Source organism: Equus asinus, chromosome 5 (assembly GCF_041296235.1).
Source record: "Equus asinus isolate D_3611 breed Donkey chromosome 5, EquAss-T2T_v2, whole genome shotgun sequence".
Taxonomy (NCBI): domain Eukaryota; kingdom Metazoa; phylum Chordata; class Mammalia; order Perissodactyla; family Equidae; genus Equus; species Equus asinus.
Genome location: NC_091794.1, coordinates 22,307,971 through 22,321,770, shown reverse-complemented (window position 1 = coordinate 22,321,770; position 13,800 = coordinate 22,307,971). Strand labels below are relative to the sequence as shown.

Genomic DNA, 13,800 nt, shown 5'->3' with positions numbered 1-13,800 from the left:
GAATGTACAAAACTCACTGGTAAAGGTATTTTTATAGTCATGCAGAATTCTGAATGTAATGGTGGTGTGTAAATCACTTTTAACTCTATACAAAAGTTAACGTCAAACGTATTAAAAATAACTGAAACTACAGTAATTTGTTAATGGATACACAATATAAAAAGATGTAAATTGTTAACATCAGTGACCTAAAATGTGAGAAGGTAGAGAAGTAAAAGTAGAGTTTTTGTATCCAATCGAAGTTATCAGCTTAAAATAGGATGTTACAACTATATATACAATGGAACATCATTCAGCCATAAAAAAGAAGGAAATCTTGTCATTTATGACAACATGGATTAAGCCAGAGGGCATTATGTTAAGTGTAATAAGCCAGCCAGAGAAAGACAAATATTGTATGGTATCACTCATATGTGGAATCTGAAAAAGTCAAACTCAGAAACAGTAGAATGGCGGTTGCCAGGGTCTGGGTATGGGAGCCAGGGGGAGATGTTGGTCAACGTTCCTTTGGCTATTTGGGGTCTTTTCTTCTATATAAATTTTAGGATTCTTTGTTCTATTTCTGTGAAAATTTGTTGTTGGAACTTTGATAGAGATTGCATTGAATCTGTAGATTGCTTTAGGAAGTATGGACATTTTAATTATGTTAATTCTTCCAATCTAAGAGCATGGAATATCTTTCCATTTCTTTGTGTCTTCGATTTCTTTCAACAGTGTTTTACAGTTTTCAGTGGACAGGTCTTTCACCTTTTTGGTTAAGTTAATTCCTGGATATTTTATTCTTTTTGTTGAAATTGTAAATGGGGTTGTATTCTTAATTTCTCTTTCTGCTACTTTGTTGTTAGTGTATAAAAACGCAACTGATTTTTGTATGTTGATTTTGTATCCTTCAACTTGACCATGTTTGTTTATTATTTCTAAAGGTTTTTTGGTGGATTCTTCAGGGTTTTCTATATGTAAAATCATGTCATCTGCAAATAGTGACAGTTTCACTTCTTCCTTTCCAATTTGGATCCCTTTTATTCCTTTTTCTTGCCTATTACTCTGGCTAAGACTTCCAGTTCAGTTTACCATTTAACAGAACCTATTTTGGTTTAGTTGACTTTCTGTATGATTTTTTGTTCTTCATTTCACTGATTTCTGCTCTTTATTATTTTCTTCCTTCTTGCTTTGGGTTTACTTTTTGCCCTTCTATTTACAGTGTTGTAAAGTAGAAGATTAGCTTATTGATTTGAGATCTTTCTTCTTTTTTAATATAGGCATTTATAGCCACAAATTTCCCTCAAAGCAATTCTTTCACCATATCCCATAAGTTTTGGTATGTTGTATTTTCATTTGCATTCATTTCAAGGTCTTTGTAATTTCTATTGTAATTTCTTCTCTGACCCATTGTTATTTAGTAGTGTCGTCTTTAATTCTGGGATTGTGAACTTCCAAAATTTTTTGTTATTTATTGCTAATTTCATTCCACTGTCAGAAAACATACTTTATGTGATTTCAGTCCTTTTACATTTATTGAGGCTTGTTTTATTGTGTCGTGTGTGGTCCATCCTGGAGATTGTGTTCCATGTGAGCTCTAGGAGAATGGCATTCTGCTGTTGGGTGGAGTTCTATAGATGTCTGTTAGGTCTAGTTGATTTATAGTGTTGTTTAGTCTTCTGTTGATCTTCTGCTTAGTTCTATCCATTGTTGAAAGTGGGAGTATTTAAGTCTTCAATGATTATTTTTGAATTGTCTGTTTCTCTCTTCATTTCTGTCAAGTTCTGTTCATGTATTTTGGGGCCATGAATATATTTTCATTTGTTATATCTACTTGATGGATTGAGCCTTTTATCATTATATAATGTTGCGCTGATCTCTTAATATTTTTTGAAAAGTCTGCTTTATCTATTAGTATAGCCACTCTGACTTTGTTATGGTTCTGGTTTACATGTATTTTCCTTCCTTTTACTTTTGACCATTTATATTTTTGAATCTATAGTGTATCTCTTATAGACATCATATAGTAGAGATTCTGGAGATTCTGTTTTTTATCCAGTCTGTCAGTATCTGCCTTTGATTATATTATTTAAGCCATTCACATTTAATGTTATTATTGATATAGTTGGATTTACATCTTCCACATTTTATCTTTTTATTTTCTATATATCTCATGTCTCTTTTGTTCCCCTGTACTTCTTTTACTGATTTCTTTTGAATTAAGTGAATATTTTCTAGTATTTTAATTTCTTTAATAAATTTTTATTTATATTTTTTGGAGTTATTTTCCATGGGGTTACTGAAGAGGTTACTATATACAGCTTAAAACTTATACTAACTTAATTTCAGTGAGATATAGAAACATTATTCTTGTATAGCTTTATTCCTATTCCTTTTTTTTTTGTGCTGTTACTGTTATACATGTTACATCTATATGTGTTACAAACCCAACAATACATTTTTATAATTGTTATTTTATGTTTTTAAATAAGCTAAGAGAAGGAGAGCAAATGTTATGCTTATAGAGTTTGTTACATTAACATTCTTATTTTAGATTTATGTTTTTCTTTGTTCCTATGGATTTTAGTTATTATCTCTTATTATTTGGGCTATTATTGTCAACATATTGTATTTTTATATGTTATATACATATTGTTTTAGACAGTTGCTTTTTAAATTAGTCAAGAGAAGAAAGGAGGGAAATATGCAATAGAACCGTTTTTATAAGTACCCACTTAATTACCTTTGTTGGCACTCTTTTTTGTGCATGTGGAATTAAAATACTGTTTTAGGTCACTTTCTATCAACCTGAAGAGCTTTCTTTAGTGTTTCTTGTAAGGCAAATCTGCTAGCAACACATTTTCTGGTTTTTGTTTATCTAGGAATGTTAGTGTTATACCTTTCTTTTAGAAAATAAGATTCCTGATTGACAATTTGTTTTTCTTTCAGCAGTTTGAATATGTCATTTCACTGCATTCTGGCCTCCATTGTTTTTGATGGGAAGTCAGCTCTTAATCTTATTGGGTTTCCCTTGTGTATGGTGGTTGTTTTTCTTTTTCTGCTTCCAAGATTTTTCTCTTTTTTGGTTTTTTGCATTTGACTATGATGCATGTGAGTGTGGATCATTTTGAATTTATCTGATTATTTGAAGTTCACTTAGTCTCTTGGATATATAAACTAATGATTTTCATCAAATTTAGGAAGTTTTTAGCCATAATTTCTTAAACTGTTTTTTCTGTGCCTTTCTATATTCTTCTGGTACTTTTATTATGCATATGTTGGTGTACTTAATACTTCCCACATTTCTCTGAGGCTCTGTTAATTTTCCTCCTTTTTTCTCCCCTCTCAGATTACATAATCTCTATTGATCTACCTTCATGTTTGCTGTTCTTTTCTTCTGCCAGCTTGCATCTTCTGTTGAAATCAACAGTGAGTTATTCATTTCAGTTCTTATACTTTTCAACTCCAGAATTTCCATTTCAGTTTTTTTTTTAATAATTTCTTTCTCTTTACTCGTTTTCTCTACTTGATGAGACATGGTCATCAGACCTTCCTTTACTTCATTAAGCACGGTTTTCTTGTGTTCTTTGACCATATCTATAATGTCTGCTTTGAAGTCTTTGTCTGATATTTCCAACATCTGGAACCTCTCAAAGGTGTTTCTTTTGCCCGTTTTTTTCCCCCTGTGTTTGGGACACACTTTCCTGGCTTTTTTCATGTCTCAGAGTTTTTTTGTTGTTGAATCCCGAACTTTTTAGATAATATATTGTATCAACTGTGAATATTTATTCCCCCTTTCCCTCCCTTCTCTTTCTATTTTCCTGATTCTTTCTTGGAAATCATACAAAATATTTAAGATTGTACTTAGCATTATGATATTGAGATTAAAAGTGTCTGTGAGTAAAGTTCTTAGATTCTTTAAAATCCAGTTTGTACACTTAGTGATCTCTTTTCCTTTTCTCTTGGCCATGAGTTGTGAATAAATGAAGTTTCCATAAAAATGAGGTACTATCACATCCAGAAATTTTTCCAAGTATTGAAGACTTTGTTTTTAATATGAAGTTTACAGTTACAATTTTGTTCCTTTTGTAGTGCAATAGTTTTAGCTAATGAATGATGCTTCTTTCCTTTAGGTTACACCTATGTTTGAGGATTGGACTACTATTGATTGGTATCGATTTTTCTGTTTATGGGAGAAGTTGCCAACTTCTATGAAACGAGTGGCAGAGCTAGTGGGAGTTGAAGAGGGATTCTTGGCTCGCTGTGTGAAGGGAAAAGTGGTAGCCAGAACTGAGAGACAGCACCGACAAATGGCCATCCATAAAAGGTAGGTGTGAAGGAGCTTGGACTATCTAGTATTTAACACAGTATTGAATATACAATAGATAGCCAGTTAATTGTAATCACTTTAATTATCAATAAAATAAAAGTTTTGCCTGAGTATAGTAAAAATTTTCAATTTCCCGTGTTTACTGAATTTATTGATATTTTAGTTTCTTCTTTGCAGCTTGTAGTTTAGAAACCATTATATATGAAGACCTTTTGAAGTAGAACATTTAATTACTTCCTTTCCTTAAAGAGGGTGTGAATCAGAACCCCCAGCTTAATGTGGCTTCATTTGAGAATATGTTTTGTATCATCCTTAGAAATGATTCATTACCAGAAGGGAAGAGCCAATTAAAAGAATCAGATGGGGAAATTGCACAGGCTTTTAGCGTCTTTAAAATAGAATAAAATTATTATTATTTTAAAGCATTAGTTTCTAGTATGTTATTTACAACACAGTCAAGTTTAAATTTTATGGGGATTTATATACTTGAATTATTTGTAGCACTATTGCCTTTTAAATCAACACTGGTTTTAATAATCAAATTCTGTCATTTTATTGAAATAGTTCATGATCATATAATTGTGTATGAAGAGTTTTTTAAAGTTTTTGTACCATCACATTTCTTGAACCTTCAAGTCTTTGAAATTAGTTAGCAGTATTGGAATATAGAGGAAATCTTTTTGTTATACAGATTTTGGTTCTTTGCTATAGTACTAATTTATGTCAGAACTTACTTTAGAAACAAAGATCTTAGTCTTTGTCCACTACTCCTATATCCTACTAGGTATTTTCTTAGAGTGTATAAACCCTTTCTTGCCTTTTTGGTTCTTACTTGTTTCACAACATACATTGTACTTTCATAGTAGACATAAGTGATGTTGTACCATACTTTTTGGTGATTTACTTTCCAGGTTTTTTACCAGTCTTGTGCTATTGGATTTAATCAGTGAAGTTCCCTTAAAGGAAATTAATGAGAAATATGGATGCAATCGTGGACAGATTCAATCTTTACAACAGTCGGCTGCTGTGTATGCAGGTCAGTTAAGGGTTTCCACATTTATTTAAGAATCTGGTTTGAGGTCAAGTTAAGATTACTGTTTTTCAAATTCCATTTTATTGTAGCTTCTCTGAAAATGAGGGCATCATGTCAAGCTATAATTTTGTATAGTTCTTGTCATCATCAGAATACCTAAAACAGTGGCTCCTCTGGGTTCCGTTACCCTGCTATGGACGACTGGCAGCTAGCTGAGTGTCTCCACCTTAGTCCCATTCCATTCCTTAGCAACTGCTGACCATCTCTCTTCTTTCTGTTTTTTTTTTTTCTTCTTCTTCTTCTTCTTTTTTTCCCCCCATTGCAAGAAGAAACACACAAAGTTCCCAGTGGTCTCTCTTTTCTCATCAAGTTACTAATTAATACTTGTTATTGAGGAGGAGGGTGGTAAATAGAGAGGGATTTCTGGACTTCTGTCTGAATGCTGTAAATATTATCTCTTCTCTAAGGAAACGCTCATCTGCCTTAATAAAATTAAACCCATATCTTCTAAGCTAGGCAAACAGGGAAGTTCTGAGTCTGATTTTACCAAGAAATCCTTACAAGCCCTTAGGAAAGAAACCTTAGGCTGCTGGAGAGTGTGTGTATTTATATATGTAAGAGGTTTCATTGTGAAATTGTGTGCATATATGATGGAGTACTGAGGGAAAGAGGAAGGGAGAGAATGATAAGAAGGGAGAGACTCACTCTTTAACTTACTGGCATCAAAGATCTCGGATTGCCTCTAGGGTTAATATTCTCATAGGGAAATGATTTTCTTAATGACTTGGCACTTGACTGCCTTAGCCTCTTTACTTCAAGAAGGTGTAGGGGCTGGCCCCGGGGCCAAGTGATTAAGTTCGCGTGCTCTGCTTAAGCAGCCCAGGGTTTTGCTGGTTTGGATCCTGGCTTGGACCTAGCACCATTCATCAAGCCATGCCGAGATGGTGTCCCACATACCAGAATCAGAAGGACCTACAACTTGAATATACAACTATGTACTGGGGGGCTTTGGGGAGAAGAAGAAGAAGAAGAAAAAAAGAACATTGGCAACAGATGTTAGTCCAGGGCCAGGCTTTGAAAAAAAAAAAAGGTATAGCTATTGAGCTGGGTAACTTTTCTTTGAAGAAATTATCAATGGGAGCTTCAGTTTTTGTAATCCTCTCAGCATTTGAATATTTAAATCAGCTCTCTTGTTTTCCTCTAGGTGGAAAGAGTCCCTCACCTGTTTTAAGAGTTCTCTCCTAAAAAAGAAAGGAAAGGAGGGTGAGAGAGAGGAATGAACTAGGGTGAAGGCTTTTTGTTTGTGTTTATGTGCTCTGCCTCAGTTTTTTCAAATGTCAAGTTTGTGACTAAGAATACATGAGATGATATTTAATGTGTTTAGCACATTTATTCGTTGATTAGCTGGGCCCTTATTTATCTGCTCTCCTGTTCACTTACACCTTGGGACTGTTAAACTTTTACAGTTCAGCAGGAAATAGAAAAACAGTGAAACAAAAGTGCATCTAAAGAAATAGAGAATTGGTCTATAAAGAGTTTTTAATTCAGTAAATATTCTATGAATATTCTAGGGATGATTACAGTATTTTCCAACCGCCTGGGCTGGCACAACATGGAACTGCTACTTTCCCAGTTTCAGAAGCGTCTTACATTCGGCATCCAGAGGGAGCTGTGTGACCTCATCCGAGTGTCCCTACTTAATGCACAGCGAGCCAGGTTCCTCTATGCTTCCGGTTTTCTTACTGTGGCAGATCTTGCCAGAGCAAATATTGCTGAGGTGGAGACTGTTTTGAAAAATGCTGCGCCTTTTAAAAGGTAACAAAGTCCCCCTGTCTACATAGGGTTATTAAATGAAAAATAAGCTCAATTTGTAAATAATAGATAATGTATTACAATGTTTTTCTCTTAGATAATATCATGACATACTTGGTGTAAGTAGAAGAAAATGTGGCTGCTTTTTCTCCTTTTGGGATTGCTTTCTATTTTGTATATTTTAAAAATATTTCATGCCTTAAAAGACACTTCTAACAGTATCATAATTCTCTCCTAGAAAGACGAGTGAAGGTAAATTACCAATGCTTTCGGCTTTAATGGATTTTTATTTTCAGTGTATATCCAGGGCTCATCTTAGACTTCCTTTAGACCAGAGCACTTTAAAATGTACTCCTCTTGAATGTTCTTTGGAATACTAGTCCCTCAAAACAATTTGTGTGAAGAGTATTCCTTGACTATTGTGTGTGTGTATGTGTGTGTGTGTGTATGTGTGTAAACAGTTCATTGAATGGGCTGGATTCAGCATATAATCAAGGAATAGCTTAATTATTTTTTCAACCACTGTTCTTTGAACAGACTCTTATATGAAATCTCAGCCAGATCCTGTAGCTATTTAGGCACTTTCAGATACTAACAGTTTTATTTTCAGGTATTAAAATTTTGTTCTAAATTTAAAAATCAGTCTGGTTTCCGGTTCAGTTCTTCTTCCTTCCCACTCAGTTTAGGCCTGACACAGGCTCTGAAACTTGTAATATGTGTGGGAAGAGATGGAGGGTAGTCAAATGAGGGGCCTTGCTGCCCAGCACCAACTCATATCATGGGCTCTGCCCTGTGCATTCTGCAGCCACCCTAGGTATGGCTTCAGTGGGCCCTGATGCAGCATGTGCTACATCCAGCATAGCTGTGGAGGCATGGCCATCTCTACCTGGATTTTGAAGGATAGAATCACCTGGAGCTTTAGGCATGCAGCCCAGGCAGAAAACTGCCACAGTAGTAGGCCACTGCGGAGTCCGTACTAGGGCAGTGCCCCAGTGGAGCTGTGGAGGCAGGGCCACCCCTGTGACCCTAGACCAGAAGAGCAACTGGTGTGCGATTTTGTCACTTTGGGGTGTGCCTCCAGCCGAAGTCTACCTAGAGTATGCTTTAAAACCTACTTATAAGCATACAACCCAGCAATTTAATTCTTGGGCATTTATCCCAAAGAAATAAAAACTTATGTTCACAAACAAACCTGTACACGAATGTTCATAGCAGCTTTGTTTGTCATAGCCAAACACTGGAATTAGTTTAGATGTCCATCAACAGATGAATGGTTAAACAAAGTGCAGTACCTACATATCATGGGATACTACTCAACAATAAAAAAGAACGAACTATTGACACACACACCAATTTGGATATATCTCCAGGGAATTATGCTGAGTGAAAAAAGTCAATCTCAAAATATTACATATGCTTCCACTTACATAAAATTTTTTCAGTGATAAGATTGATGGTTGCCAGGGATTAGGGATGGTGGGGGAGGGAGGATGGATGTGGATGTAGTTACAAAAGGGCAACAAGGATCCTTGTGGTAGTGGAACTGTTCAGCATGTTGACTGTGGTGGTGGATACACAAACCTACACGTGTAATAAAATTGTAAAGCACTAAATTTGTGCACACAAAGAACTAACTGCACACACGCACACAAATGAGTGCAAGTAAAAGTGAGGAAATCTGAATAAGGAATAAGACTGGTGGATTGTATCATTATCAATATCTTGGTTGTTATATTAGACTATAGTTTTGCCTAATGTTACCATTAGGGAAAACTGGTTAAAGTGTAAATGGGATATCTCCATATTATTTCTTGCAATGCATGCGAATCCACAATTATCTCAAATATTTCAATTGAAAAACAAAATCTACAGAAAAGTTGAAAAATAGATAGTATAGCAAAAAAAAAAGAAGCCAAGAAACCTACTTATAAAGATGTTATCTCCTCTGGAGCCTCTGTTTTCACAGAATCTTTGGATATGTTCATACTTGCTCAGAAGTATGTATTGATAGTTCCTGAGGTAAAAAAATTCAGGTGTGGAAGTATTTCCCTGATAACATGCTAGACATCATACTTGACCCTTCTAGGGAGTCATCTGAAGGCAGTAGACATTTAAAAAAATTTTAATTGGGAAAAAGGTGTTTGTTAACACATTTTGGAATTACTTCTGTGTTATGCTAAGGCTGTTATTGCCATGACTAGGCCTCTTTTGAAAGTCCAGAACTTTATTGATCAAAATTAGTGACATCAGTAATAGGACAAATCAACATCATGTGCCTACCTCATGTGACACTGAGAAAGACACAACATTCTTCCTGGAGTATTCTGATCAAAAATGTATAATATGTATTTAGTCATAAGGAAACATCAGACAAACCTAAATTGGGAGACATTCTACAAAATAATTGGCTAGTACTCTTCAAAAATATCAAGATCATGAAAAACAAACACCAAGGAGGATTTCTAATTAAAGGAAGATAAAGAGACGACTAAATGCACCACTTTATTCTAGATTGGATTAGAAAAAGGACATGAGTGGAACAACTGGTGAAATTTGAGTAAGGTGTGTAGATTCGGTATAGTATTGTATTACTGTTAATTTTCTAAATAGGAACTGGTGTATCCAGCACCTGGCCACCCTTTCTTTTTAATATTTGGTGCATAAGAGCCAGAAAACTCAGCTAGTGTTTGGATTGTTTCAGTTTGCCGTTACCAACAAGCTGTAATGAATTACCTTGTGCATATGTATTTTCATGTTGTTGGTGATGTTTCTTCAGAGTAAATTATTAGACATGGGATTTCAAACGGTAAGTGCATATGTAGCTTTATTAGATTCCCAATTGCCCTGCAGAAGGATCGTACCAAGATGCATTCTCACTAGTCTGTATACCCCACAGCCTTGCCAACAGAATTGCTGTTAGAGGTTTTCATTTTAATGGTCTGATAGATGAGAAATTGTATCTCAGTAAGGTTTTAATGCGCATTTCTCTGATTGTGAATAATAGGGAGTATCTTTTCATATGTTTCAGGATCACTTTTTTAATATCTTTGTGAATTATCTGGCTATATCTTTTTCTTGTGTTTTACTGGGTTTTGGTCTTTTCCCTTTCTTTATTAAAGAATCTTCTCTTTTTTAAATTGATTAGAGTTCTTAGCCTTTTATTTAATATGTGTATTGCAACTATTTTCTCAAAACTTATAAATTGTCTGTTGACTCTTGTTGCATTGTTTTTCCATGCAGAATTTTTATTATTTTTCTGTTGATTTATATTTTATCAGTCTTTTCTTTTTTTGCTTCTGAATTGTCATAGTTAGAAAGCTTTTCCCTACACTGAGATTAAAGAATTTACATGTTTTCTTCTAGTATTTTTGAGTTTGCATTTAGGTTCCTGATACATTTAGGATTTAATTTTCTGTATCGTATGAAGTCTGGGTCTAATTTTATCTTTTTCCCAATAGCTCCCATTTATAAAAAAGTTTATCTTTGTCTCAGTGATTTGAGATGCCACCTTCATCATATACTAAATATCCACATGTTTAATTAGGTGTATTTCTGCATTTTCTATTCTATTTAGTGTTCTTTTAGTCAGTTTATGAACCAGTACCATGGTCTTAATGATAAAGGCTTTATATATGTTTTAATAACTGGTAGGGCAAGTTACCTCTCATAGTTTTTCAAATTTCCCTGGCTATTCTTGCATATTGGCCTTTATGAAATTTAAAGTGCTTATTGATATTTTATTCAGATTGGATTGAAATTTCAGTTAGAACTGACATCTTCATAATGTTGAGTCAACCTATGCAAGGATAGGTAATAATGCATTTGATCTAGTCTTTGCGATTTTCTGGAGTTTTAAAAAGATATCCTCATATAGGTTTTCAGGAGTTTTAAAGTTTTCCTCATATAAGTTTTGTACATTTCTTGTTAAATTTATTCCTCTTTAATCTTTATTGTTATTTTAATAGATGGCTCTTTTCTCTGATATCTTCTTCATGGTTAGTATTTGAGTATATGAAGGCTATTGATTTTTGGATACTTTTATCTTGATGTTTTTTGAATTCTTCATTGTTTGAATTACTTTTATCATTGATTCTCTAGGATTTTCCAGGTGTATTGTCATATCATCTGCAAATAGAGATATTTTACTTCTTCCTTAACAATTTTTAAGCTTGTAATTGATTTCTCTTGTCTAATTCAATTAGCTAGTACCTCTAATAGGTAGTGGTAATTGGGATAGTAGGCATTTTTGCTTTGTTTGTGATCTTAGTGGAAATGCCTCTGGTGTTACCCAAGGAAGATACTGGCTTCAGGACTATAGTGTATATATATTTTATCACTTAAAGAAAATGTCCATTGATTGCAATTTTCTTGAATATTTTTATCAGGAATGAATATTGAATTTTGTCAAAAGCTTTTTCAGCATCTGTGGACATAATCATAGGTGTTTTTGAACCCTTACATCTATTAGCATGGTGTATTAGATTGATAGATTTCCTAATATTGAATCTATCTTATCTTCCAGAATAAATTTTGCTTGGTCATAGTATATTATTTTTTTTATATGACATTGGATTCTGTTTGCTAATATTTAATATAGTTTACTTTTGCATTGTTATTCATAAATAATATTGGTCTAGGGGCTGGCCCCATGGCTGAGTGGTTAAAGTTCCATGTGCTCTGCTTTGGTGGCCTGAGTTTGTCGGTTCAGATCCCAGGCACAGACCTTCTCCACTCATTAGCCATGCTGTGGAGGCATCCCACATACAAAATAGAGGAAGATTGGCACAGATGTTAGCTCAGGGCTGAACTTCCTCAAGCAGAAAAAGAGGGAGATTGCCAACAGATGTTAGCTCAGGGTGAATCTTCCTCACCAAAAATAAAAAAAAAGAAAAGATGGCCTATAGTTTTCTCATGTGTATGTTTTTTGCACTATCTTTATTCAAGTTTTGCTGTCAGTATTTGGTATCAGACTTGCTTCATGAAAAAGAATTAGGAAGTTTTTCTTCATTTTCAGTGCTTTGCAATAATTTATGGAGCCTTGGGAGTGGTTGAAGGTTTAATATGATTACTCTGTGATGCCACCTTGGATAGTGTTTTTTACGGGATTAGTTCCTTGGACACTTTGTCTATTTTATTTTTTTCAAAATTAGTCTCTCTAAGCTTTCTATCTCTAATGGGATCAATTTTGGTAATCTGTATTCCCCTAGGAGATTATCCATTTCCTCTGGATTTTCAAATATATTTTCATAGAGATCTATAAATGAGTCTCTTAGGAGTTTTAAATATTTCTTTTATTTCAGTGGCTCTTCCTCCCTTCTCACTGTTTATTTTTTACATTTCTACTTTCTGTTTTTTTCTTGATCAGTGTAGCTAATGGTTTGCCTATTTTGTAAATTAAAAAATTTTTAGAATTTTGTTTTATTACTTAGGTCTACTTTTTAAAAATAATTTACCTCATTAATTCCTTCTTAAAATTTTATTTCCTTCCTACTACTTTCGTTTGTTTTACTTTGTTGTTTTTCTCATTTTTTTTGTTGAACTAGGAATTTAATTTGTTGATTTTTATTTTTTTATTTTCATTGATAAATAAAATTCTATGTGTTTTTAGTTTAGTGCTGTGAATTTTCCTGTGGTCTTTATGTTACCCATAGATTCTGATATGTAGGGTTTTTGTTATTATTTCTTAGAAATTATCTAATATTCCCTCTTTGCCCAGGTGGATATGATTTTTGGTTTTTTAATTTTGTTAATAATTTCTAGTTTTATTGCACTATAATCTGAGTGTTGTTTCTAACATTTGTACTTTATGGAACACACTGATGTTTTGTGACCTAATATATGATCAATACAAACTAAATGTATTCTCTATTATAAAGGTAAAATGTTTAAAATATATTCATAAAGTCTACCTTATAATGTTCATTAACTCTTCTTTATTCTTCATTATACCGCCTGCCAACACTTCATCTGTCTTTTAACTAGAGTGGTTTATTAAAGTCTGCTAATTGTTAGTACACTTCTCTGTCTCCTTGTGTCTCTTGTAGTGTTTGCTTCATAAAAGTGGTCGCTTGTTATTTGGTGTATAAATATTCATTGTAAATATGACTGATTGATAATTTTATCTTTATTGTGATTGTGGTTTTCAGCATTAAATTATACCCTTGTTACATTTAGTGTGAAATATCCCTCACTGCTTTCTTCTTGTTTCCCTCTGCATAGGTATTAACGTTGTCCATGCCTTTATTTTTAGCTTTTTGAAATCACTTTGTTTTAGATATGCTTTTTGTGTATCATGTTGAGTTTTGCTTTCTGAACCAAATTGAAAATCTTTTTCTTTTAATAGATGACTTAATCCCATTCACATTTATCAGTATGACTAATGTGTTTGGTTTCAGTTCTCTCAAATTATTTTAGGAGTATGTGTATTATGTGATGTTTGCTATGTTTCTTTCTCTACCTAAGGGTACTCTTTGGTGTTTTTTTTAAATTTAGAAAGGTGTATGTTTTTGTTCTAATGAATACTTTTGTACTTTTTATAATCTGGTTCTTGAAAATTTTAATAGTGTCCTGTAATTCCTACCTACTGCCTGAACGACAATCATTGACAGCAGCTTACTTTAGTTTTCTTTTTCACTCTCCCTTCTCC

At 33.7% G+C, this 13,800-nt stretch overlaps 1 protein-coding gene across 8 annotated transcripts in view; it reads left to right on the top strand.

The window, feature by feature from the left end:
• The window catches only part of POLQ (DNA polymerase theta), a 98,767-nt gene that overhangs the window by 25,932 nt on the left and 59,035 nt on the right, over positions 1 to 13,800 (top strand). For all 8 annotated transcript variants that reach the window (XR_011503174.1, XR_011503173.1, XR_011503172.1 and 5 more), the window contains 3 exons: positions 4,113 to 4,306; positions 5,221 to 5,345; positions 6,914 to 7,157. Coding sequence is in view for 5 of the 8 variants with exons in the window: in XM_070508940.1 (XP_070365041.1) it covers positions 4,113 to 4,306; positions 5,221 to 5,345; positions 6,914 to 7,157 (563 nt within the window). In the remaining 3 variants the exon portion in view is untranslated. The remainder of the gene's footprint in view (positions 1 to 4,112; positions 4,307 to 5,220; positions 5,346 to 6,913; positions 7,158 to 13,800) is intronic.